General features: G+C 40.3%; 1 protein-coding gene across 1 annotated transcript; it reads right to left on the bottom strand.

The window, feature by feature from the left end:
• Nucleotides 1-907: 907 nt before the first annotated feature.
• Nucleotides 908-3400, bottom strand: LOC149192769 (uncharacterized). The gene has a single exon (XM_089407100.1). It carries the CDS (start codon nt 3398-3400, stop codon nt 908-910), a length of 2493 nt encoding a protein of 830 aa, XP_089263226.1.
• Nucleotides 3401-27732: the final 24332 nt, after the last annotated feature.

The following is a 27732-nucleotide window of genomic DNA, read 5'->3' as shown; positions in this document are numbered from 1 at the left end:
AAAGAAGGCATTGGGATAGCATGTGATAGTGACAGATGAGCTACCGCCCATGGATGACAAGGGGGCATTTGGTGTTGCAGCCAAAGGCTATTATTGATACCAGGGAGAGGCAGCTGCGGAACAGGACGGTCTGGGAATTCTTGGTGAGGTGGAAGAATTTACCGGATGAGGATGCCACTTGGGAGAGTGAGAAAATTTTGCAGCATCCATCACTTCAGTTTTTTTCCGGAGAAAAAATTCGAAACTTTTTATTAATGGTATAAAAAGTTACATATTTCGGAAGATCATCATCTAACCACCAAGAGATGGTTTCTAAACTGATAGGTCTGTTCACTATTTTAGATCTGTGAGCAGTGAGAAAGAGGGACCCGTAGTCAACCTCCAATTTACAAAACCAAGAGTAAAAAACAGAAACAGAGGAATCTGAAACTGTCGATAGTAAGCGAATTTATATGTTCAGATTCTCTAAATCCATACAGAAAACTTCTTCATGACTATGCGGCCTCCTTCACTGGACATATAAACAGTCACGAATATACTGTATCAGCTTGTACAGGATCAAAAAGAAAACCTGTTTCAACAATTTATGAATGTACAGGATCAAAAAGAAACTGTTGCAGCATTTTATGATTGTACAGGATGCATGAAAAAACTCTGTTTCAGCATATTGTGTGTTTGATATAATGAACGCTGCCCTCCTGAAAACGACACCATGGAAAGAATGACAGGATCAAAAAGAAACTGTTACAGCATTTTATGATTGTACAGGATGCATGAAAAAACTCTGTTTCAGCATATTGTGTGTTTGATATAATGAACGCTGCCCTCCTGAAAACGACACCATGGAAAGAAGATGACCGTAGAGCATAACCGAGTTTCAGCTGTGAGATGTTTTAGGAAAAAACCATCAAAGAGGCGGAGCAAAAGGAGGCATCTGTGATGTGGTAACCTGCCCCTGACTTGTTTCTTCAATAAACCAACTCCCCGTCGCTTGCTGAAGGCCTTTTTTTGAAAGCTGGTCTGCTGATGCATTGTGTTCTCTGTAGATATGGCAAATAGAACAGTTATTAAAATGAGATTTTAGAGAAACTATATCATCTAGGATAGTCTTCAATATCTGGTTTTGACACATGGAATTGCCATTAACCCATTTGACAGCGTTCATGGAGTCACCAAAGATTTGAATGGACAAAATATTCTTTTTTAATGCCCAGCACATGAGGAGACGTAGTGCTGACATTTCTGCATAATTATTTGATCCTTGACCCAGACCCACAGAAGCTTTAAATGACTGATCGTGGTTCAAATGAATACATAATCCAGCACCTGCCCTGTTCTCTTGGGAAGCACCGTCGAAGAAAGCCCAAGGAGAACCTTCCTTTATCGCTGGAGGACTGTTTCGATTTTGTGCACTTTTTGGTTCAGGAGGAGGGATAGAAGTGTATATGGCCACACAGGTTGATGCAGTTGTTGTTGTAGTTATGGCCTGGTCTTGAAATATGCTCTTATTCCTTGCAAGCCATACACCCCAGAAAAAGATTGGGGGGAGGTTTCGAAGGTTACCATCGGGGTGGTTGTTCCACCAATTTCTCCACGCATCTTCTAATGGAGCGTGTCCCCAGTGGTCTTTTATTTTTAACAGATCTGTTATCTCTCCCCAAATTTTTAAGGAAACAGCGCAGGTTGTGAAAAGATGGTTAATAGTTTCCTCATTCGCCTTGCAGAGAGGACATCTCCCCGGCCCTATGAAGAATCTGGACTGAAGAGTGTCCCATGTTGGGATTTTCCTCTTCAGCATACACCATAGAAAGATCCTGGATTTCAAAGGACATTTAAGTTTCCATAAGTTTTTCGACCACCACTCCGCAGCAAACCATCCTTTCTTCTCCATCAGGAAAGAGTAACCCTCTTTTGGAAAATAATTTCCTGTTTTCCCATGAGCCCACATCAGCTTGTCATGTTCATTAATTATTCTAACATGGGAGCGATGGAGTTCTTCAACATACAAGGACCATTCAGGATGCCATCTAATATTTAATCCAAGGTCTTCGGCACTTTTCCATGCCTGTCCCCATATGTTTGACTGACCCACTTTCTCCACTTGATTTAGAGTGTAAATACCTCTACTTCCCAGATGTCTCAAGAGGCCAGGGGAGAGGGAAAATGATTCGTTACAGCCAACCCAAGGATCCCTACCAATTTTGACATTATTCCCATTGCCCACTTTCCACGCCAAGCCCTGTTCTATCACTGAGAAAGCTTCAATTGTTGCCTTCCATATTACTGAGGACTGTTTCGTCTTCTTCTCCTGACTTCTGATCCATTCTTCCAGGGGGGTAGGATCAATATATTTTCTTTTGATCACCCGGGTCCAAAGGTTTTCCATTGTGATAAGTCTCCAACCAGATTTTGCTGCCAATGAAAGGCTGAATTCTGGTAGTCTCTTGATACCCCATCCGCCCCACTCCTTTGGTCTGGCAATCTTGTCCCAGGCCACCCAAGGGAGAACAGATTTTTCATTTGAGCCTGCCCATAAAAATCTGCTACAGAGCCTTCTAATCTTCTCCATTATGCCCTTTGGGATCCAAGTTAGAGCAGCCCAATAAACAGGAATGGCCAATAAGACAGATTTTAGAAGTGTCATTCTTCCTGCTCTCGAAAGCCATCTAAAGCTCCAATGGGATATTCTTGTTTCAATCTTTGATATGAGCCAATTCCAGTCCTCATTTCTGTAAGCATCCGGTTTTAACCAGAAGCCCAAGTATTTAAAAGGAGAGGCCAAGGGCTGTAAATGGAAAGGGAAAAGATCGGACATTGTATTGCATTCTCTCCTATTAAATCCTGCAACACACACTTGTGATTTTCCATAGTTTATCTGCATTCCTGTAGCTTTCATAAATAGATCAATAATAATTTTATATTCCTTGAGTTCGTCATAAGATCCATTAGAAAAAATCAGAATATCATCAACAAAGAGCAGGTGGGTGATATAGAGGTTTAAGGCCACCTCAATACCTTTTATCTTGTTTGTCCTTCTGGCTTTGTGGATCAGTCTACTAAGACCTTCTGCCACAATCAGGAAGAGGAGCGGGGATAAGGGGCACCCTTGTCTGAGACCCCTTTGGCTTTTAAAAAAAGGGGATGCCGCTCCGTTGATCAGCACAACAAAACTCACATTGGTAATGCATCCCATAATCCAGCTGGTGAAAGAGTAGTCAAAGCCCAAATGAGTGAGCAGCAATCTGATATATAGCCAATTGATACGATCATATGCCTTTGAAAGGTCTATTTTAAGGACTACTCCTTTCTTCTTCTTTTGTTTGATGCTATGAAGAACCTCTTGGGCGACACCAATCGCCTCATGTATTTGTCTGCCGTCCAAGAAGCCAAATTGTTCCATTGAGATATTTCTGGACAGAATTGGAACAAGTCTTGTTGCTATCACTTTGGCGATGATTTTGTAAATGCAGTTACAAAGAGATGGGTCTAAAGTCTTCAAAGGTCTCTGGCTCGTCTTTTTTAGGAATCAGAGCGATGAAGGTTGAATTAAAGGGTTTGTATATTTCCCCTTTCAACCTCGATTCCTCCACTACTTCAGTGATATCAGACCCTATCTGATCAAAAAAATGAAGGAACAGTTCAATAGTCCAACCATCCGGACCAGGGCTTTTGTCCTTACCCATGCTTTTCATTGCCGCCTCAACCTCCTCCTTGGTGACAGGGCTTGATAGCTCAGCTGCTTCATCCTCCTCCAGGAAACTAGGAAAACATTGAGCTGTCCTCATAACCTCAGCTATTGTAGCCTCTCCTGAATCAGAAAAGGTTCTTTGGAAGTGCCTCTGACCCAAGCCCGAAAGTTCTGAGAAAGTTTTTACCACCCTACCTTCCTCATCTTTAAGGCTCCAAATTGTGTTAGCAGATTTCCTCCCTTTTGCATAGTTATGGAAAAAACTTGTATTTTCATCTCCTGATTTTAGCCATATTGCTCTGCTCTTCAGTCTCCATTCCTCTTCCTTTGCTAGAAGGATCTGATTTTGGGCTTTTTCCAGAGAGAGGATTCGGTCCTTAGAGTCCTGCGTGGAGTATCCATCTGCATCAATGCTTTCCAATGACTTCAATTCCTCCCTGATTTTTAACAGATCTTCATTTTGCTGTTTTTGTCTTTCTTTTGCCCAAGAGATGGTTGCTTTCTTTAATCTCTTCAGATTTTCCATAAATAAGAAACTCTTACAGTCATTTGTAATTCTGTTAGGATGGATCCATGTGGATTTAAAGAGATTGTTGAAAGAAGTTTCTTGCAGCCATGAGGAATTAAATTTGTAAGGTGCAGGAGGCTTTGGGGGGGGGGAAGAGAGATCCAAAAAAATCGGGAAATGATCAGAATTCCCGATCTCGTCAGTCCATTGCCGAAAAAGAGGCACTCTTGATATAAAGCCTTCAGAAAGCAGAAACCGATCTAGCCTTTTTGCAATCCTGTCCTCCCCGGCTCGTCTATTTCTCCAAGTAGGCTTTAAATTAATCGGGTTTGGATCGATGAGTTTATTATCTGAAAGGGCTTGGAAGAAAAAGTCCGTCAGGGGATCCTCCCTAGCTGAGGGACCCCATGCCTCTGCTCTGCCCAAAGAAAAATTAAGGTCCCCACCCACAACCATCAAGGGCTTGTTCATCAAAGATTTTGACATCAAATCTGTCCAGAAATGTTCCCTCCCTTGACATGGGCCATAAATATTTACAACCTGAAAGGATGTAGGAAAATCTGGGCAGACTACTTCCATTCCCATAACATTCTTCAATCCCCACATGTTTAAACATTTTATTTTTCCTTCTCTATAGCCTATGGCTAGGCCCCCCGAATGGCCTGAGGAATCAATAGCAGAGAAGGACCATCCTGGCATCAATGTTTTCAGCACCAATTCCACCGTTTGTCCTTTCCCCAAGGTTTCTTGAAGGAAAAGGATGTCTGTTTTTGAGGTTTGAAGCCATTCCCTTAAAGCCAGTTTCTTGGGCTTGCTGGCTAAGCCCCTGCAATTCCATGAAGAAAAGATCATTTTTTAACCTGTTCAGGGGTTTGTACTGCTCTAAGTACCCCAGGTATTGAGGACTGCTTCCCATCCGCCACATCGATTTTAGCTTTTAACTTAGCTTTTGAAATGTCTGATTTTCTACCCCGCTTACCCTTGATCAATCCAGTCTGACCAAGGCCACCAAGGGCCCCAACCTGCTCAGTCTTTGACCCCATAGATCTGAGGTTATAGGGACAAGGAGCACATTGTGTCGGAGGGGTGAGAGGAGGCCAGTTTTTATCACATTTTAGATTGAAAGAGCCCTTATCCGCATAAAGGGGTTCTATAACAGGGGCAGGCGCTGGGGGTATCCCTTCCACAGAATGATTAACAGGATGTGTAACAGAAACTAATTGAATATCATGCGTGGATACATTTGTTTTAATATGGTTTCGTGTAGTCAAAATAGGAGGATTTGTGCACTTTACCAATTCCGCCTCGCAAGGTGTAATAGGTTCAGGCGAAAAGCTCCGGTCGACTTCCTTCCCTTCAGCATTTGGATGGGGGTCCTCGTCTTGTGCTCCCTCGAATTTCTGTTCCTCCACAGAGAAAACCCCATCTCGAAGGCCGCCGGAGTCCATACCGATCTCGGACAGAGGCGTCGAGCCATTCTTTTCCTGAGAAGTCTTTGCATAGGAGTTTCTGTTTGTTCTCTGACCATTTTTTCTTCTGAAACGCCTCTGTCTTCTGTGCACTGGGCACTCCTTGGCAAGGTGGCCAGGAGCATGACATATATGACAGCGGAATGGCAAGCGTTCGTAATCCAGAAATTGTTCATAAATATAATCCTTATACTGAAGAGTAATCGTTTGCGTCAGACCCTTACTCAAATCAATATTTGCCAGGATGCGCGCCGTTGCCCTGATCTTTGTTTCCCTGAATGTCATATCCGCCTCCAAGTAAGATCCCAGTCGATTACCAATGGATTTGAAAACGGCCTCTGTCCATAGAAAAAACGGGAGGCCCGGCGCCCGAATCCAAACTGGGAAGACTTCAGTATTTTCCTTAATGGCATCAAAGAGGGGGGTCCAGCGTTTCATCAGCACTGGAATGTTCCCAATGTACCAATTTTTCTCCAGGACCCAGTCGGCCGCTTCCTTTACTTCAAATTTGAACAGAAACCAGCCTTTTACAAGACATTGTGCCTCAAAACGTAAGGGGTTATCATTTATGAAGCGATCTTCTCCCCATAACTGAAGATCCTCTGGAGAGAACCTCTTTCCTCTTGCCCGGCCAACAATAGTGCAGTCTGCAACCGTAAGGGTTTCATCAATTGATACTTCCATACCTAATACAAGGTTTCCCTCCAGATTTTGAGACCCTATCGATTTTTGAGCCTTCCTCTTCTCTCCCTTCTTTCTCAGAACATCTTCAAAACCCCCGCACTCCTCAGGAGAAACCGGCCGAGCTATATCACTATGAGACGCAGCCACCTTGTCCGCCGAATGAGTAGCACCAGTTTTCAGATCTTCCGCCGCATCTCTCTCCTTATTTCTGCCAGAGACCCCCTGATTAGGAGCCGAAACATCCACTGCGACATCTGGTCCACCATGATGTAAAAAAGGGGGAAAGTCCACCAGAGGAGGGTAATCCGTTCCATTATGTTTTTTAACCCCAAAAAACTGTTCCACGTTTTTGGCAGATGTGTCCTTACCCCACATCGATAATATGTCTTCTAAGGCCGGGTCTAAGTCCACCAGTTCCTCTGGATTATCCATGGTTTGGGTAAAAACAAGAGGTAAAAACGACAGCAATGGCAGCAAGTTGTCCGACGAAGCCCTATTCCAAAACACCGAGCCCGCAATCCATGAAAACGCAACTGTCTGCAACTGTAACCTCGGTCTCTGTTCTGTCCTCATCTGTGCTCTGTGTGAACCTCCCAGAATCCGCGCTGCCACCGCCAAACCCTAACCAGACCCATCGCTCCCATCAACATCCATCACTTCAGTTGCTTGAGGACAAGCAACATTTTGCCAAGGGACACTGTAATATTCCTAATTAGCCATGGCTAATTGGAATATTCGATTTTGCTCAATTTTGCCTTCTATAGTTATTTATAAATAAAAAGGTGAGGAAGATGGGGACATAACTCACTTTTAGAATAAAGTCACTTCCTAGTAGCACAACTTTGTGACTTAAAGGGGAGCCAAGGGGGCCAAATGGCCACGCAGAGATGGGGCCCACATAGACACTTAGAGGCACTGCGCAGATGGAAAGGAACACGTGGCAAGAAAGGGACTAAGTTGGAGGAGGTGTGCCTTGGGATTGAGAGAGGCCAATGATATAAAGAAGAGGGGATCCTCCTCATTTTGTCATTCGATTATGATCATTTGAGCTAGTCACTTTGACTTGGAGCACGCTGGCTGTTTAACATGTCTGCAACACTGTTTAGTGCACTAAGTGTCTTCGTTTAGAGATCTCACCCTTAGCCCTAGGGGACTTCGAGTGCCTACTCGGGCAAGGTATTTTCAGCAGTCTTTTTGCAGTAGTCTCAATCTTTGGCATTGAGGTGGAGCTGAGCATTGGAAGACTGTGCAGTCTTGAGAGAGAGGACGCAATTCTTCTGGGAGCAGTTTCGGGTTGAGGATTTGTGGAGGAGTTGAGCTAGGATATTGTGCAAGGGTTCAGACATTGCATATTGGATGGGTTTGGCAGAGTTTCAGGCAGTATTTTGGAGGATTCTACTTAGTGGCAGCGCAGGGCCTTGAGGGATTGTGTGATTCCCCAAGGGGGTGATTTTCGGGGGTCAGCCATTTCAGAAAAGATTTCTGGGTTTTTCTGGGTTTTCTGAGTAGGGGTGGATTCCGAAGTTTTAGCATTTTCTAAGGAGGAGAACAACCCCAAATCCTCATTTGATTTCCAGTAGTAGCAGCAACACGACAATTTTCCCAGCAGCATCCATGCAGAGGCCGTTCCTTTCCTTTGTTATTCTGAGTGTATTTCTTCAGTTTCCTGGTGCAAGTCGAGGTGCCATCCTTCTGATCACCTCCTGTGCTCATTCCATTACTCAGTATAATAAAATGGCTTAGCATTTCTCTCTACATTTCTCGAGTATCTACCTATATTTCATGCTTATATAATTATATGTTACACCACTGTTATTTTTATCATTTAGAGTTTCCCGGTTATTATATTATTTGTGCGTATTTGGTTGGAGTTTATTGGGGTTTTGGGGAAAATCTCTAAAACGGGATATTACATTATATATCGCTTATGAGCCGAGTGTTTTGGGAAGAGTTCTTCACCCACACAGACATTTCTCTTGAAGCCCATGAGTTATTTATGGAGAAGATGACTGCTGCCAACCCCGCGAAGCTTTGAGTGGGGAAGTCGTTGTATCTGACGCCCTAGGCCCTAAAATGTCCAATGTTGAAGCTAGCCTACAGTTCCCACGACACTGAGGTCGCCAAGGCCGAAACAGTCCATGGTAAAGGAAAAGAAACATGCAGCACAGAAAAAGCAGAAAAATTCGATGCAGGTTCGTGCTTCTCCAAGGAAGCATACCGCGACACCAACACAAAAAAAATACATGTAGTCGGAAAAAGGCAAAGAGAAGGTTATAGACCTGAAGGCAGACGAAGGCCAGGGGATCGAAGATGTTGATGCTGAAGGAGCAGAGCCCATCACAAATATCCCTCGGTGTATCCCTTCGAGGAAGGGAAAGGAAAATATTCCAAAAGACTTGGACTCTAAGAAATTTGTCATTTCCACACCCCTGCTACTTGAGCAGGTGCCTTTTGAAGGTCTGCAGCTTGCGTGAGTCTTGTTACTGAAGATGGAGGACTGGGATTTAGCAGATCACACTATGTTCCCACACTTAACGATGGATAACTTCATGAAGCGCGTATACTCTGAGGGCACGGGTGTGACAATGCTAGAAACAGAGGAATGGGCCCGTGGTGTTGAGAAATCTAGGCTGCTCAAGTTGCTTTGGGTGCCACATTACCACCGCACCCCAATTAACACAACTTGCATATGTCAACTCCTCACATTGGTGCATGATGGTGTTTATGGCTAGGGGGGCTTATCCCCATTACTAATATGCTTATCTACAGGATTACCCACCTGCCTCATGAAGGTATGAATCTGTCCAAGGAGTTTGGTAGAAAGATAGGAGAGAAGGAGTTGGCTGAGCGTGAAAAAGGATTATGAACTTGTGAAGAAGGTGCGAGGGTACTCTATCTTGTTAATAAACAACACTGCAGTTCAATTGGTCACACAAATATTGGTTGGCAAGGATATGAGGAAGTGCCACATGGATGAAGTTCCGGCGCTTTTCATGTCTCTAGTGCTCAGTGCGCAAAAGGCATACTATTCAATTGGTCTAGGTACCTATGCCAAGAATTCCTCACAAATTTCCACGAGGCGCGAGATGAGACCAAGTTGTTCCATTACACTTGGTTACTGCTCTCCATTGTGTTGGTTGCATGGGATCTACCAGAGGACAACAAGTTTCCTCAGTTGGAAAAAGGATTGTCGGAGGCCGCGCATTTCACCTCCCTATGGTCTATGAAGGACCCCGCGCACATCACAGAGACTAAGATTTTTTGGGTCCTGATGGAAGCAAGTCTTTGCATGGTAGTTAACTAATGGCCAAGGTTGTCCCCAACCTTGTATACACAGCTGTCATCCTATGTAGCTTTCAAAGTTGACTTCCATAGAGTTTACATCCAAGCGCGGAAGGATCCAGCACAGAAGTGGTACGACTTGCCCTATTTGGTTATAGGGTTCGATGTGTAGGAAGTAGTGACGCACTGGCTAGCTAAGTGGCACGCCCCTTCAGATTTAGCTGTCTGGCCAATCACAGGTGCAGAGACTGCAGCCACAAAGAAAAGGAAGGAGGCAGCTAAGTAGGCTACACAGAAGAAGAAATATATTATACAAAAGGCTCGGGTTGAGGAGGAACGCGCTGCCAAGGAGAAGGCAAAGTAGGAGCAGCGCGAGACCCAAAAAGGTGACAAGTCACCTTCACCAGAAACGGAAACAAAAGAACTTACAGGGCAAGATGGTGGAAGCAAGGAATGGTAGTGCACCCCCTTCATTATAAAAATGCGAGAATTGGATTAGCAAGATGGCTCAAGGAAGAGGCAGAAAGCGCAGAAAACACAGATTGAGCCCCTGGTTCTCACATAAACAAATTTGGATGAGATCAGTGATAAAGTCAGGGACGTTGCAACAGAGGTACTGCATCAGTTGGAGCAAAAGTACATACAAACTTTGGGAGGAGTCCAGAAGGATCTCCATGAGTTTCAGCTCCAAGCAGATGTGGGGAAAGTAAGTGGCACAGCAGGCAGTTCAGTGCAGGGGCAAGGTACAGGCACGGAGTTAACTCTATGGCCATTGATGGATGTGCGAGTCTTCCCCCTGCCTGTAGGTTCAGTCTGCATCGACACTGAGGAACATCGCGCCCTCCTTGATACGATCCCAAAGATGGGCCTAAATCTTGCCACGACAAAACTGGAGTCATTTCATGTGCTATTACAGGGAGTTGTGGGGGAGCTTCGCCTTCGGGAACAACGAGCACTTAGCATTGTCAATGAGATCAAGGTCAATAATCAACAGTTGTTTGCCGAGAAGTCATAGATTTTGGAGGAAAAAGAGGCGCTCCAGGTGCATAGTTCACGACTGGAGTCAACAGTCGCGGAGGCATGCAGAACTGTGCATGAACTCCATATTCCTGAGGATGCACATCCAGAAGCAAAGATCAAGAAGTTAGTTGCTGGTGTGCACGAAGCAAAGGGAGAGGTTAGTCAAGTTCAATTTGAACTCAACATGAAGATAATTGAGCTGAAATTAAAAATGCGGCCTTTGAATCCACCGGAAATTCGGGAGAAATGCAAAGCCGCGATCAAGGAAGGACTGGCCACTCTAGATGCTACAGTTGCAGACTGCACAACAGTATTTGAGTAGGCCATGGAGTTGGTCACTAATTAGCGGGAGGATCCAAACCTGTTGATACTGAACACTTAGATTAGGGAGTTAAATAAACAGTATGATGAAGTCAGGGAAACGGTGCGCTCCATTACACCATTGCAACGCCTAGCCAAGTTGCAGAAGGGGAAGCAACTCCTCGCATGGGTAGAAGTAGCACAGAAAAAGGAGGCCTTACTTAAGGCCAGGCTGGAGCCTTGGCTGGAAGAAGCTTATCATAGCTCCACAAACATTCGGGATAAGCTCAATAGCTTGCAGCAGACGCATCATACAATGAGGTTGGCTGTAGAAGGACCATCTACAGAGAAGCTAGTGGAAGAAGTCAAGCAGGCAGCTACGTAGAGTGCTGCCGAGGTTGCAATAGTTTAGGTGGAGCTGGGGGATCTACGCAGCAAAATCACCATGCCAGCCGAGTGACTCGAGGGAGAGTTACAACATTTGTGTTGGGGGCCTGTTGGGATGGGGCATCCTAAGTTAGTTTTGGGGTTAGAATAACCTAAGTTTGATGTAATTTTAAAAAATGTAAATTCTCCGAGATTTGTGGATGCAAAGCGCGTAAATGGTTAGGAGTCAAAAATGGTTTTAGCCCTTGTTTATGTAAAGTTGAGTCAGCTTTGAGATCCACCCATGGTCCGTGGACCATGGGATTGTATGAAAAAATGTATAAATAGGCGTGTCTTAGAGAGTCTAAGGAAGGTCATGATGGATAATAAATGAAGACTTGGAATTCTTAATGCAAAGAAGTGGGTCAAATAGGAGATAAAAGGCTTTGCAGCTGAGTGCGCATAGGCCTAGATAAAGTCCGCAGCTGAGTGCGTGGATCCCTGCAGCTGAGTGTGCAGGGTAATTTTGAGTCTGTAAATCCTAACAGAAGATCAATAAAGAAGATTATCGAAGAATTCATGTGTTTATTTGTTTACTTCTATTTATTTATGATTATGATATATGTTGCGGATGAATAATGTATTTATGAAATATTGATCTAATGATGCATGACCCTATGGAATAAGTATTAATAACTATATGCACTGCATGTTAAGTACTTTCGCAAATATTGTGATACATTCTGTTATGTTTATCAAATATTTAAGTAGATCGGTGCAAGCTCAAACCTAGGGTTAAATTCTGATGCGCGTAAGTGGATGATTCAATTGTTAAGGGTCCGCAAAGACCAACTTTAGACCTTAGCAAAGTTCTAGAGGATATTTAAAGGGAGTTGCAGTATCGAGCCCTAAAGGCTTATAAATCCGTGCGAAGGCAGATCTAGGGAAATAAAAGACATCACATTAATCTCTGGATGCGGAAATTTGGTTCTGGCATGCTCCCATACTTCTTCGGGTGAGACTGCAACCTACCCTATGCGGGTTGCTGCCGAAAGGGCCAGTAGTGTAGGGTTTTTTTTGGCACAATTAACTCCGAACCTGGGTCAGGACCCCCTAAGCGAACATGTTCCTACAAGTTGGATTTTGATTGCACCAACAATGTAGTTGAGTATGAGGCACTCCTTTTTGGTTTGCAGGTCTTGAAAAAGTTAGGAGCAAAAATGATAACATGTTTATCAATGGTAGTCATTGATGTCAACCCAAGCACACCAGAGGCTACCTCAATATTTCATGGAAATTTTGACTTGAAAACTCATCCTATTCCGAGTCAAGGATATTCTATATGGATTCTACTCATCGATATGTTTCCATTGATATATGGCACTCCACGTAGTTCTTCACGGTTTGAGAGATATTCGTGTTTGAATTTAGTAGGCCCAGTTAGTGGGCTAAAACCCCATGGGATTGTGGCATGGCACTCATCATTGGTTGTGGTCATTGAATAGTCAATAATTAATAATTTTTTATGCTCCTAAAATCTCTCCAACGTTCACTTGTTGAGGACCCTCTCAACTCAAGACATTTATATAAATAGTGACGCTCATATCCTCCTCTAACCAACGCTTTTCAACGAACTATCTTTGAGAAGACCTCTATAATTTTTTGGCCCTCATGAGCTTCTAATGTAGGATCTATTGCAGGGAGTTTAATTTTTTGTTGAGGTCTAGTTAGGGCACAAATTTATGATCAAGTTTGAAGGCCTGCTTTGAAGCAAGTTTAGAGCCTTGCATTCTAAGATTTCCCTGCTTCAAACAAGTCATCATGGAATTTTCGATATAAATTTTTTTATAAGAAGTTTAAAAAGCTAAAATTAAAACCCATTTGATCCTAACTCATTGTTAACCTTGTGACCAAATTTTCGTTCTTGTTTCGCTATATTTTCAGAGATATGATTTGAGGAAGTTAGGGTTTCTACAGGCTCTCGAATTCCATATCAAACAGGTGACCTTGGGAAAATCATCATAACTTTCTCTCTAAGTATTGGATTCAAATTTCGTAAATAGTGATAGAAAGAGGATGGATGATAGTTTGTTAGTATCATTTTTAGGGTTGAAAGTCAAAACAGTGAAACGTGGCACTTCATACAAGTTCGCTCTACTAAACCAGTCTACAATCAGGTCATTGTGGAAGATTGGGCATAACAACTTCTAGATTAATCCAATCACGATCAGACCTATGGGGTTAGAAAGAAGACTCAGAGGGATATCACGAGACGACATTTGAGACCTTGGATATTAAATACAATAGATTCACTATCGAGATCCTAGAAGGAAAGAAAACGTATGCATTCAAGGATCATTGCAGTAAGTATATCGTTTTGTATTTGTTTGGGTCTTGCTTGTTCATGCATGTGCAGGAAGGATGAAACTTTAGAACAACTCAGACAAATACTATAAAGACATGCAATTCCAAAGTACCATTACTTGAAGCAAGCACAAAAGTACCTCAGCAGCTGCAAGTGATCCAAGAAGCAATGTTGAGTCAAGTGTCAGGTCTTGTCAAAAATCCAGTGTTGTAAAAGAGTCATCATTGAAAGAGTTATTATTGTATAAGATTCAATCTGCCTAGAGTTGAAGAGGCATTGTTGGGAGGTATAGGAGTTGTTATCCTCTACAATTTCCTAGGCTGAGGAGGAGATCGAAAAAAGTAACCTCGAACCACTTTCAGCTCAAACCACTTTTAGCTCAGTGCCTAGCCCTACTGAGCCAGAGAGGGATCTCTGAAAGGATTTGTCAATGAATATATGTGTAGAGACAGGTTTTAGGTTAGATATATAAGTTTGTTTTGAGTTCCTGCGAATTTAGGTTTTTTAGGTTTGTTGGACTAGGGTTTAGAGCAGGTAATTAGGTCTATGCTTCAAGTATGCAAAGACAAGTATATATAGGAGCTAGATATCAGTGTGTTATGGTGAAATTGGAGTGTTTGTCAATGTAGTATAGATTTGTGAGCTTAAAATAAACTAATGAGCATGTGAAAGGATAAATTCATTAGCTTTAGAAGAAAGGAAACACAAGTATGAATTCAACATAAACAGAGCCTAAACTCAAGATTCTTGTCTATATAACTACAAGGAAATTCATAAGAAGAACAAAAATCATGTAAAGAGAGATGATTTATCCATTAGAAACTGATAGAAAGAGAAAAAAAACACCATAGACTCACTGAAGTAGAGTTCCTGAAATATAACTGCAACTGCTCTTGTATTAGCTGAAGAGAACATAAACATACAAGTATTCTCCATAGAAGTCCAAACTCTCTCTCTGAATGAGAAAATATATACTCAATTGAACCACTTCCCCACCTTCAAGAGTCGAATTCCTAGGTGGTGGAACTGTTTCCAAGATTCTCTCAACCAACAGGTGAGAGTGAGAAGGTCAAATACAAACACTGCTTGTAGACTTTGTTTTGGACTTTGCTTCCTTAATGAGGCCTATTAAACCATAAAAACAACCTATCATGTCTATTTATTCATGATTACATCATCTAACCTTGAACTAACTTCAATTACATCAAGATTTTTTACTTTGACCAAGTCAAACTGAAAACTAGGAAATTTGCACAGTGAAATTTAAATGAAAAACACGGAAATTTGCAAAAGTGCAGCGCCGAATTTGAGCCCACTTTTAGGTGCCTTCCTGAGGTCCAAATGAATATTTCAAAGAAGGGTCAACTAGAGTTTTAATTCTAGTTTCCCTAACACCTTGAATTTTTGAAAATGACCCATGTGAAGGCCTTCATAATTTCATTCTCCCAAGGTGTCTCCAAAAGCGCAACACTTGTCAAAAAGAGGGGCAGAATGTTGATTTTTTAAACCCGTTTTCTTCTTTTTCTCAAAATTTGGGCCCTCTCTGAAAAATCTAATGAAATTGGTTTTGAGAGGATGCATGGGATTTCCAAAACTGCAACCATTTGTCATTTGGATGTCTGAGGAAAAGCGCAACGCCAAGGCGTTGTGCTTATATGACTAGCCAATTTTCTAAATTAGGCACCAAAATAGCCAAAAAACCAAAAATGCTCAGAGTTCCTCCAAAATTGGTCATGAGTTGCAAAATGAGGTATGTTAAGCCCTTATGGATGCTTCAGCAAGCATCCCTAAGTTACCCTTCTCATTTTTGTCCTTTAGGGTTTCTTTGAGCTTGTTTTCCAGTTGTTTGACCTTGATGTTACAAGTCATATTTCTGGTCTGGTAGTGATGTGCCATGTGCCTTAGTAATTTGTTATCTCTATTGGCCTTGTCAAGAAGATTCTCCAAGTGGTCATTGACTTTGTCTAACCAATACTCCTTGTCCTCATTTATCTCTAAGGAAATTTTTTCCTCCATATCTAATTATTCATCTAGAAAACTGTGTTTTCTCTTGTCTTCCATTGCCTTCTTGAGTCCTTTGGTTATTGGCCTCTTTTTCTTACCTTGTCTTTCAGTTTCTTCAGGTTCATTGGTCTCCAATACTGCTTTACCTTTACCTTCTTGCTGCAATAGTCTAGCTTGCTCTTTTTCCATGATAAGTTGTTTGGCCTTTAGCTGACTGTTTTCTTGTTCTAGGAATGAGATGACAAACCTTGCCCTTGCCATGTTATCCATGAGTTCTCTGATATGAGAGTGTTTTTCTTTGATAGTCTGTTGCATGCTTGAGGGCTCATTTTCTGTTTCCAAGTCTACCAACTCAAACTCATGTTCAATTAAATCTTTATCCTGTACTGGTGACCCCTGTTTTGCTGATGTAGAAGGCTTGGCCCCTTTCTAGCCATGAGAAGCAAACACAATCTTTTTTCCTCTTTGGTACATCCTAGTCACCCCAGGTATAGGTGCTTTAGGAACCTCCACTGATCTGCTTGAGGATCCAACCTCCATTTTTTGTGTTGGCATGTTCAGATACTAAACTGAAACATTAGACTCATGCCATTTCAAAGTTGTCTCCAAGAAAGAATCCAATGTCATGTTTTTCTCTACAAGTTGATGGAGAACTATAGTTTTGATCGAACTATGATGAAAGAGACTAGGATAGCGTTCTTTGTTTTTCACCTATACCTTCTTGTACATCTTGACAAGGCTTCTACAAAGATAGTTGCACATGTTGAGAGGTTTTTGATTTGTAAAGTGCACTAGAAGCCACATGTGATAAGCATACAATCTATAAAACCTTCCCTCACATGTGAAAATTTTCATGACAACTTTCATCAATGGAGCATACTTCTCTAAAAGGTACCTAAAAGGTATGATATGTGTATGGGTTTCCCTGTATGGTGTTTTCAAGAAAGACCTGTAATGTTCAATATCTAAGTTCATGCCCTTAAACCAATATTCTCCATGATCTGGTATCCATGTAGCAAGTGAAATAGCGGCCACTGAAAATGTGAACTCAACTCCAGCAATGATAGCACTTTCCCCTTTCAAATGAGTGGCGATCCAATCTGTCAATTGTTCATGAAAACCAGCTTCACACATCCTTTTGAAAAACTCTAGACAACTCACATCTTCAAAACAATGCTTGATGAAGGGTGATGTATTGATTTCATTGCAGTTGGTAGGTTCATATCTGAGAATTTTGCCTCCTTTATGGTGTTTTCCCTCTTTGGTGAAGAATCTCCTTCCATGTGACAGAAACCTTGTGAACAAACTTAGGGTAGCAAGAAGTAAGTTTGCAAGCTTCAAAATCAAATTTGGGTGAGTTTGGAAGAGTTTCTGACTGCTCTAGCACAAGCGCGGTGTAGTTCATGGAAGCACAGTGTAGTGTCCAGAAGCGCAGCGCCATCCTCAGAAGCACAACGCAGTCTCCAGAATCACAAGGTCGACTTGAAAACCACTCTTGGAGGCCTTAAACTACTGCACATTGCGAACTTGATAGCTCGTTGGAAATATATTGAAGTCTACTACAAGCTAGACACCTCAAGCATGTAATTTGGACACTCCATCAGGGAGAAAAAAATATTTTCCCAAGGTCACTCCAAAAACCCAAGGTGTCTCTGAAAAAAGCGCAACACCAACTTGCATAGCACTTTTGGATGCTTTCCACAAATTCAAATCACGATCTAAGGGTACCATTGGAAATATTAGGATGTCTTATATACAATAGAGTTCTTAAGCACTAGCAACACCTGCTACAAATCCCTCAAAAATTGTCTTGAATTAAATATGTCCAGAATTGTAACAACTCTCCTATTGTAAGTGTAGTTTGGGCATTTCTCTCCAATCATAATGCCTGTGCATAAACTGAAGGAGGTTTTTGTTCCTTGGACTATAATTGACAAAAAAATATTTCACTTTTGTAAAATTCTTCTCCATTGGGTCATAAACATATTTTGAAGAAAAATTGTCCCTATGAGAAAGGATGAGGCGAGGTAGTGTATTGCAGCATTGTCTTATCTGAAATTAAACATTACCTTTACCGTTATTTTGCTTTCCCTAAGCTTCTAACTCCCTTTACCCATTGAATCACATGATGGACATGTTTGTTTTTTGACATATGGTATCATGATGACACATGGAGTGAAACCCTGGACCATGACCTAAAATGAGGAATTTAACCATTTCATGACCCAATACACTTAAATGAAGATATGATACCTCAAAGAAGACAATGACCATGATGAGTGATGAAGACCATGAGTAAGTGAAGGGAGTAGAAGTGACCTATACATCAACAACCAGTGACCAAATTTTTATTTGAAGACTCACTGAAATGACAAAAAATTTACTTGACACCCTAACAACACCTTGTAAGAGCATATTTGATCACTAGTGACGGGTTGAACTGACTGACACTAACATTGGCTCCAACTGGGTTTGGCAACTCCTTGAAGGTGTCAAGAACATCGTAGACCTAGTAGCCTTGTTCATTGGGCATGGAGTCAAAATGCAAAGACTAAACTCAAACAAAAAACTGACTAACTTGACTATAAATAAAAAAACATACTGACTAAACTTACTTATGATAGCAAACCAACGAGATCTTAGGGCCTTCACCTTAGGCTTCAAATCCTGATGATAGCTGCCCACCTGCTAAAGATGTATATACAATCATGTGTAATGATCCCTCCAGTCTAACCAATCGAGCAGATGCCTACCTACTGGAATCATGCTCGTACTTTTCTTGAGCAGGCTGTAAAAACAAAAGTTAGGCGACTCCAAGTGTCCACTGAACATGTGCTCATGATCCATAAATACAAGAAAATTCATCTTCCCAGATGGCTGCAACAAATCAGTGTAAGGATCCTTAAAAATCTGAAATGTTACCTTGTCTTAGAATCCAGCAAAATTACAAGTACTCCTTTCATTTTGATATGAAAGAATACTTGGTTGTTGATCCATAGGAAGGCATAGAGAAGTATGACTTTCTGCTACCTAAGTGTTGGCTACAAATTCCTCAAGCATGAGCAACTCTTATTCTATCTCTGGCATACTGTCTATCTCAGATTCATACTCTTCCATTTCATAGTCTAAATCATCCTTAAACAGAATACATTCTTCAAAATTATTAAACATGTCAGCCATATCCTCTTCATGAAAGAAAACATCCCCTGTTAGTTGATCTCCTTGCAGGAAACCTACATCAGAAATTGGATTACTCACAACAACTTGTTGTATAGTTTCATCAGTCTCATGACTGTCATCATTTAAACCCAGATTTTCATTTTCAATAATGGAAGAAATTTGTCTTACACATTCTTGACTCTGTGAGCACTGCAAACCTGCATTAACTTGGGTTGTAACATGGTTTTCAAGAGCTGATCTATTTCGTCTTCAGACAGAGGAGAACACTTCATTTTATAGAAATCAGCATTGGCTTGGTGATTTTCATTTTCAAGATCATTAATAGGCCTTTCTCTATTTTGATCCCAGTTTGCTTCATCCAAGGTGGAAGCTATTATTTCTTGTTGGGAGGAAAAATCATTAAGGGCTTCTAATATATCTTCTCCCATATATTCTTCATCCCCATATGAATTTTCAAGAAATTTAATGAAATTTTCAGAAATCTCATAGAATTTATCCATCATTGATAAGGAAAAATTGCAGCTTTGATAATGTTGAAAGAAAACTGACTGAAAATCCTTTAGAGAACATAAACTAGTAGATGGTAGACTCTCATACCATTTCCTCACATTTTCCTCCAAGGTAGCCATGAAGATCTTCATCAGACAATCTTCAGGAAACTTAGTCTTTAATTTGTGAATATGAAATTGAAATTTGACCAAATGCAAACTAGCATCTTCTCCATCCTGGCCTTTAAACTTTGGCAATCATTTTTGCCAATCTATACAAGGAATACGATTCGGAAAACCATGAATATGAGATTGATTCATCGGAGCATACCTTCGAGCAGTTGAATCCATTTTGAAAATAGTTAAGTCGCGAAGAAGTTCTTCAAAGTATCATTTTTTGAAAAATGGAGTCGCCATGAAAATTCTGAACCTTTGGATTCTTCGACATTGGAGTCTCCAGGTGAAAGATGCACAACCTTTCTTGTGTCTGATCATTGTTCACCATCAACAATCAGATCTAATCCTTGTCATTCTTTCCCAGGGAAGATATGATCTTTCGTTCCTCGACAACGACGCCAAAAATGTTATCCCCTACAATTTCCTAGGCTAAGGAGGAGATCGAAAAAGGTAACCTCGAACCACTTTCAGCTCAGTGTCTAGCCCTACTGAGCTAGAGAGGTATCTCTCAAAGGATTTTTCAATCAATATATGTGAAGAGATAGGTTTTAGGCTAGATATATAAGTTTGTTTTGTTATTGTGAATTTAGGTTTTTTAGGTTTGTTGGACTAGGGTTTAGAGCAGGTAACTAGGTATAAGCTTCAAGTATGCAGAGAAAAGTATAAATAGGAGCTATATATCAGTGTGTTATGGTGAAATTGGAGTGTTTTTCAATGTAGTATAGATTTGTGAGCTTTAAATAAAATAATGAACATGTGAAAGGAAGAATTCATTAGCTTTAGAAGAAAGGAAACACAAGTATGAATTGCAAATAAACAGAGCTTAAATTCAAGATTCATGTCTATATAACTGTAAGGAAATTCATAGGAATAAGATAAAGCATGTAAAGGGAGATGATTTATCCATTAGAAACTGATAGAAAGAGAAAAAAAACACCATAGACTCATTGAACTAGAGTTCCTGAAATATAGCTATAATTGCTCTTGTATTAGCTGAAGAGAACATAAACATACAAGCCTTCTCCACAAAAGTCCAAACTCTCTCTCTGAATGAGAAATAATAAATATAGACTCAATTGAACCACTTCCCCACCTTCAGGAGTCAAATTCCTAGGTGGTGGAACTGTTTCCAAGATTCTCTCAACCAACAGGTGAGAGTGAGAAGGTCAAATACAAACACTGCTTCTAGACTTTCTTTTCGACTTTGCTTCCTTAATGAGGCCCATTAAACCATAAAAACAACCTATCATGTCTATTTATTCATTATTACATCATCTAACCTCAAACTAACTTCAATTACATCAAGAGTTTTGACTTTGACCAAGTCAAACTGAAAACTAGGAAATTTGCACAATGAAATGTAAATGAAAAACACATAAATTTGCAAAAGCGCAATGCCGACTTTGATCTGACTTTAAGGTGCCTTCCTGAGGTCAAAATGAAGATAGGAAAGAATAGTCAACTAGCTTTTCAAGTCTAGTTTCCAGAAAATCTTGAAATTTTGAAAATGACCCATGGGAAGGGCTTCAAAACTTCATTCTCCCAAGGTGTCTCCAAAAGCGCAACGCCTGTCAAAAAGAGGGGCAGAATGTTGATTTTTTACCCCTTTTTCCTCTTTTTCTCAAAATTTGGGCCCTCTCTGAAAAATCTAATGAAATTGGTTTTGATAGGATGCCATGGGATTTCCAAAACTACAAACCATTTGTCATTTAGATGCTTGAGGAAAAAGCGCAGTGCCAAGGTGTTACGCTTCTATGACTAGCCAATTTTCTGAATTAGGCACCAAAATAGCCAAAAAACCAAAAATGCTCAGAATTCCTCCAAAATTGGTCATGAGCTGCAAAATGAGGTATGTTAAGCCCTCATGGATGCTTCAAAAATCATCTCTAAGTTACCCTTCTCATTTTGGTCCTTTAGGGTTTCTTTGAGCTTGTTTTCCAGCTGTTTGACCTTGATGTTACAAATCATGTTTCTGGTATAGTAGTGATGTGTCATGTGCTTTAGTAACTGGTTATCTCTATTGGCCTTGTCAAGAAGCTTCTCCAAGTGGTCATTGACCTTGTCTAACCAATACTCCCTATCCTCATTTATCTCTAAGCCAATTATGTCCTCCATATCTAATTCTTCATCTAGCAAACTGTGTTTTCTCTCTTCATTCAATGCCTTCTTGAGTCCTTTGGTTATTGGCCTTTTTTTCTTACCTCGTCTTTCAGTTTCTTCAGGTTCATTGCCGTCCAATGTTTCTTTTCCTTTACCTGCTTTTTGCAATAGTTTAGCTTGCCCTTTTTCCATGATAAGTTGTTTGGCCTTTAGCTGATTGTTTTCTTGTTCTAGGAATGAGATGACAAACCTTGCCCTTGCCATGTTATCCATGAGTTCTCTGATCTGAGAGTCTTTTTTTGATAGTCTGTTGCATACTTCAGGGCTCATTTTCTGTTTCCAAGTCTACCAACTCAAACTCATGTTCAATCAAATATTTATCTTGTACTGGTGACCCCTGTTTTGTTGATGTAGAAGGCTTGGCCCCTTTCTCACCATGAGAAGCAAACACAAGCCTTTTTCCTCTTTGGTACATCTTAGTCACCTCAGGTCTAGGTGCTTTAGGAACCTCCACTGATCTGCTTGAGGGTCCAACCTCAATTTTTTGTGTTGGCATGTTTGGATACTGAACGAAAACATTAGACTCATGCCATTTCAAAGTTGTCTCCAAGAAAGAATCCCATGTCATGTTTTTCTCTGCAAGTTGATGGAGAACTACAATTTTGATCAAACTATGATGAAAGAGACTAGGATAGTGTTCTTTATTTTTCACCTGTACCTTCTCGGACATCTTGACAAGGCTTCTACACATATAGTTTCACATGTTGAGAGGTTTCTGAGATGTAAAGTGAATTAGAAGTTGGATTTGATAGGCATACAATCTAGAAAACCTTCCCTCACATGTGAAAAATTTCATGACAACTTTCATCAATGGATCATACTTCTCCAACTGGTACCTAAAAGGTATGACATGTGTATGGGTTTACCTATATGGTGTTTTCAAGAAAGAACTATAATTTTCAAGATCTAAGTTCATGCCCTTAAACCAGTATTCTCCATGATCTGGTATCCTTGTAGAAAGTGAAATAGAAGCCACTGAAAATGTGAACTCAACTCCAGTAATGATAGCACTTTCCCCTTTCAAATGAGTGGTGATCCAATCTGCCAATTGTTCATGAAAACCAACTTCACACACCCTTTTGCAAAACTCTAGATAACTCACATCTTCAAAACACTACTTGATGAAGGGTGATGTATTGATTTCATTACAGTTGGTAGGTTCATATCTGAGAAATTTTCCTCCTTTATGGTGTTTTTTCCTCTTTGGTGAAGAATCTCCTTCCATGATGATAGAAACCTTGTGAACAAGCTTAGGGTAGCAAGAAATAAGTTTGCAAGATTCAACATCAAATTGGGTGAGTTTGGAAGAGTTTCAGGCTTCTCTGGCACAAGCGCAGCGCAGTGCAATGTCCAGAAGCACAACCCCATCCTCAAAAGCGCAGTGCCATCCTCAGAAGCGCAGCGCAGTCTCCAGAAGCGCAGTGCTGACTTGCAAACCACTTTTGGAGGCCTTAAACTGCTCCAAATTGCAAACTTGATAGCTTGTTGGAAATCTCTTGAAGTCTTATACAAGATGGACACATCAATCATGTAATTTAGACACTCCATTGAGGAGAAAATTTGATTTTCCCAAGGTCACTCCAAAAACCCAGGGTGTCTCTGACAAAAGCGCAACGCCAACTTGCAGAGCACTTTTGGATTCCTTAGACTAATCCAAATCACGATATGAAGGTACCATTGGAAAGCTTAGGATGTCTGCTACACAATGGAGTTATTAAGCACTGCCAACACCTGCTACAAATCCCTAAAAAACTACCTTGAAGTCAAGTTGTCCATAATTGTAACAACTCTCATGTTGCAAGTGTAGTTTGGGCATTTCTCTCAAATCATAATAATTGTGTATAAACTGAAGTAGTTTTTTGTTCCTTGGACTATAGTTTATAAAATTTCTTTCACTTTTGTAAAATTCTTCTCCATTGGGTCAGAAACATATTTTGAAGAAAAACCATCCCTATGAGAAATGATGAGGCGAGGTAGTGTATTGCAGCATTGTCTTATTTGAAATTAAACATTACCTTTACCTTTATTTTGCTTTCCCTAGGCTACTAACTCCCTTTACCCATTGAATCACATGATGGACATGTTTTTGTTTTGACATATCATATCATGATGATACATGGAGTGAAACCCTAGACCATGACCTAAAATGAGGAATTTAACCATTTCATGACCCAAGACACTTAAATGAAGATATGATACCTCGAAAAAGACAATGACCATGATGAGTAATGAAGACCATGAGTAAGTGAAGGGAGTAGTAGTGACCTAGAGATCAACAGCCAGTGACCAAATTTTTATTTGAAGACTCACTGAAATGACAAAAATTTGACTTGACACCCTAACAACACCTTGTAAGAGCATATTTGATCACTGGTGACAGACTGAACTGACTGACACTAACAGGAGTCACTGTTGGGATGATGTCATGGTTGGGTTGCAGGTCATATTGTGATTGGGTGTTCGGTCAAGTACAAGAAAATAATTGTAAATCATATAGTATCATGGATCATTTTCCTTGGTTCTGACTCCACACTCTTGTCTCACTTCTAATCATTATAGGGTGGAAGAGAGGTGTTAGGCAAGTGCATGAAGTCGCCTAAAGGTTGGAGCATGTGAATACTTCAGGGTGGTAGGTTGGTCTAGGATGTTGGCGCATCCATTCAGTTGACTAATGAAGAAATCAGGGTATTGGGGCATCGTTCTAGTGGGAGTTGGAGAAGAATGATTTTCTAGAATTCTAGGAAGTTGTAACTTTCGTTTTAGTTGGGGCTGAAGATTAAAAATTTTATTAGAAAAGCGTTCGGTGGTTTTTGACGCAGAAGTGGTTTTCCACCTAAAATTCTTGTTCCCATTGTGTTATTTCATTTACTGTTATTACTGTATAAACATTAATAATAATTGAAGATTAACTAATGCTATGAAAAGATTTAAAAGTTCTAATTTCTAAGGAATATTGATTCACCTCCCCCCCTCAGTATTTCCAACAATTGGTATTAGATATTGGTTCCTTAAATAGCAGTCTAAAAACTGGAAGGAGATCATGGAATATAGTAAGAATAGAGTTCATTTTTTCAATGGAAATAACTATGCACTTTGGAGTGGAAGAATGCAGGTTCATTCACTGGCACAAGGATCTGAAGTATGGGAAATCGTTGACAAGGGCTTCACATTGACCTCGGATGAAAAAGGTAAGAAAATATGGTATATGATGCAAAGGCTAAAGATCTTCTTATCAGTTGGCTTATCGAATATGTTTATCTTAAGGTATTGAGTCTCAAAACTTCTAAAGAGACATGGGGCAAGCTTGAAAATATATATGCAGATGACTCAAAGGTGAAACAAGCAAAGATTCAAATTTACAAGGCAAAATTTGAGCAACTCAAAATGAAGGAAGATGGAAATATTGTTGCATATTTTCAGCTTGTTGATGAAACAACAAACACATTGGAAGGTTTGGGAGAACCTATCGACATAAAAATTGTTGTCTGAAAGATCCTCAAAACCTTTCCAGCAAGATTCAACCCAAAGTATCTATCTTGGAAGATAAATCGAATCTGAGCAATCTCAACATAGATTAATGGCATGGAGTTATCACGACATATGAAATGAGAATTGAAGAATAGGATAGTACATCTCACTTAGAAACAACATTTGTCGCATCCAAGAAGACTCGTAATAACAACTAGACTCTGAGAACAAAAACTTGCAGTTGTAAGTATGAAAAAAAGGAGGAAGATGAAGAAGAATTTTTAGATAAAGAATTTGCCTACTTCACATGAAATATGAGAATAGGTAGGGGAAAATTTTAAGGTAAACTTCCATTGATATGTTTTGATTGTGGTGAGGTTAGGCATTTTGCAGCCAAGTCTCCTCACAAAAATGAGGTTATTATAAAAGGAAAGAAAGGTCCTAGGAAGTTCAACAAGAAAGGAAAGAAGAAATGGTTTAAGTAGAGTTTCTTCTCCCAAGAAGATAGCTCCTCATCCGATGAAGACAGTGATGACCAAGAAGAAATCAACGGAAGAGTATTGTTTATGGCCAAGCACAATAAGCAAGAGGCATATGACGAAGGAGACGAAGAAGAAGAGATGACTGAGGTTGAATTTCAAAACAAAGTAATGAGGGTTATCAAAGAGAATTTGAGTATCTTCGCCAAAACCTTGGGATTCTCCCAAGTTTTTATTAGACTCTTTCTCTTATCTACTTGAGTAAAAAGGGGGAGTGGAGGTGTGTACAGGTCCACAAGATGGTTGTTTGTCAGGGGGAGTTACCCTTTGCCATTGATGACAAAGGGAGAGAGAAGGCGATATGAAGACGTGTCATGATCGTAGGGGGAGTACTTGTGTTTCCATCAATTCCAAATGGGGAGATTGTTGATCAGTGGTTGTCATTGATGTCAACCCAAGCACCACTAGGGGCTACCCGATCTTGCAAGGGAATTTTGATTTGACAACCCATATTATTTTGTGTCAAAGATCTTCTCGATGGATTATAATCATCGAGATATTCTCATTGATATATGGTACGCCTCTTAGTTCTTCACGGTTTGAGAGTTATTTGTGTTTGAAGTTAATAACCCCAGTTAGTGGGCTAAAACCCTATGGGGTTGTCGCATGGCACTCATAATTGGTTGTGGTCATTGAATAGTCAATAGTTAATAATATTTTTTTTCTCATAAAATATCTCCAATTTTCACTTTTTGAGGACCCTCTCAACTCAAGACATTAATATAAATAATGACCCACATATCCTCCTCTTGTAGGGATTGTGTGGCTTCAAACAGATCATCGTGGAATTTTCTCTATAACGTTTTTTTTGCGAAGCTTCAGAAGCTGAAATTAAAACCCATTTGATCTGAAATGTTGATGAACCTTGTGAACAAATTTCAGATCTTGGTTCACTATATTTTCGGATATATGATCTGAGGAAGTTAGGATTTTTTCAGGCTCCCGAATTCCTTGTCAAATAGAATTTTTAGGGCCAAAGGTCACAATAGTGACACGTGGCACTTCATACAAGTTCGCTCTACTGAACCAGGCTATAATCAGGTCATCATGGAAGATTGGGCATAACTCTTTATTTAAGACTCTAATCTTGATTAGACCTGTGGGGTTGCAAAGACGACTCAGAGGGATACCACAGGACGAAATTTCACACCCTAGGGATCTGAAATTATAGATACAACAAATTCAATATCGAGCTCCTAGAAGGCAAGAAAAAGCTTGCATTCAAGACTCACTACAATAAGGACCACACATCAATAGTCAAGGGTAAGTCTCCTACAGCAAGGTATGTATGATTAAGTGTTTACATTTGAATTTTGAGTATCATCTCTGACATATGTTTTCGCAGGACAACGTAAGTATATACAGGGTCTCGGTTATATGTTTATGTCTCTATATGTCACAGTTAGTTTTTATACCACATTTCAGATGTCATATTCTTGATACTACACATTTGATGCTACACCAAGTTTGTTAAATCTATATGATTTTGTAAGTTCATGTTACTTGTCTTGTCATAGTTGACAGAATGGTCTATGTTGTTGTACTTAGAACTTGGTTCATACAAGTCTAGGGTCTATCATTAGTTTTTGTTGTATATATCTTTAGGTCAGTTTTGGATGTAGTCTTGCATAGAGTCCATACCTATATCAAGGGTGGGAGTCTTTGTCTACTACTACAACAAGTCAACAACAAAAGTTACAAGAACATTTCCGATATGCATTGTAATTTTAATTTGTATTTACTCATTATTATGCACTTACATGTGTTTTGCAGGCAGAGGTAAGTTGAAGGGTATTTTGTTTTTCCTTTTGAGATTGGGTTTCACTGGGAAAATTTGCATGCAGGTAGAAGAAGATTCAAGGACAACATCAAGCGAGCATTCAAGAGTTGAAGTATCAAATCAAAGAAGCATTGCAGCGGGACATTCTTTAAAGACATGACATCCATCTGTATATTGTGAAGAAGTGTCAAGGCCAAGAGTCATCATTGTAAAGTTGTAAAAGAGTCATTTGTAAAAGTTTCATCATTGGAAGA

The sequence above is a fragment of the Pinus tabuliformis genome, chromosome 2_2 (genome assembly GCF_031772625.1).
Source record: "Pinus tabuliformis cultivar Carrire ecotype Pingquan chromosome 2_2, CPIR1, whole genome shotgun sequence".
Classification (NCBI taxonomy): domain Eukaryota; kingdom Viridiplantae; phylum Streptophyta; class Pinopsida; order Pinales; family Pinaceae; genus Pinus; species Pinus tabuliformis.
The sequence above is the reverse complement of the archived record's forward strand: the minus strand, read 5'-3'. Positions and strand labels throughout refer to the sequence as shown.

Coding starts and splice junctions, on each gene's coding strand:
- LOC149192769 (XM_089407100.1), bottom strand. CDS start 3,400: ATGGAACAATTTGGCTTCTTGGACGGCAGACAAATACATGAGGCGATT.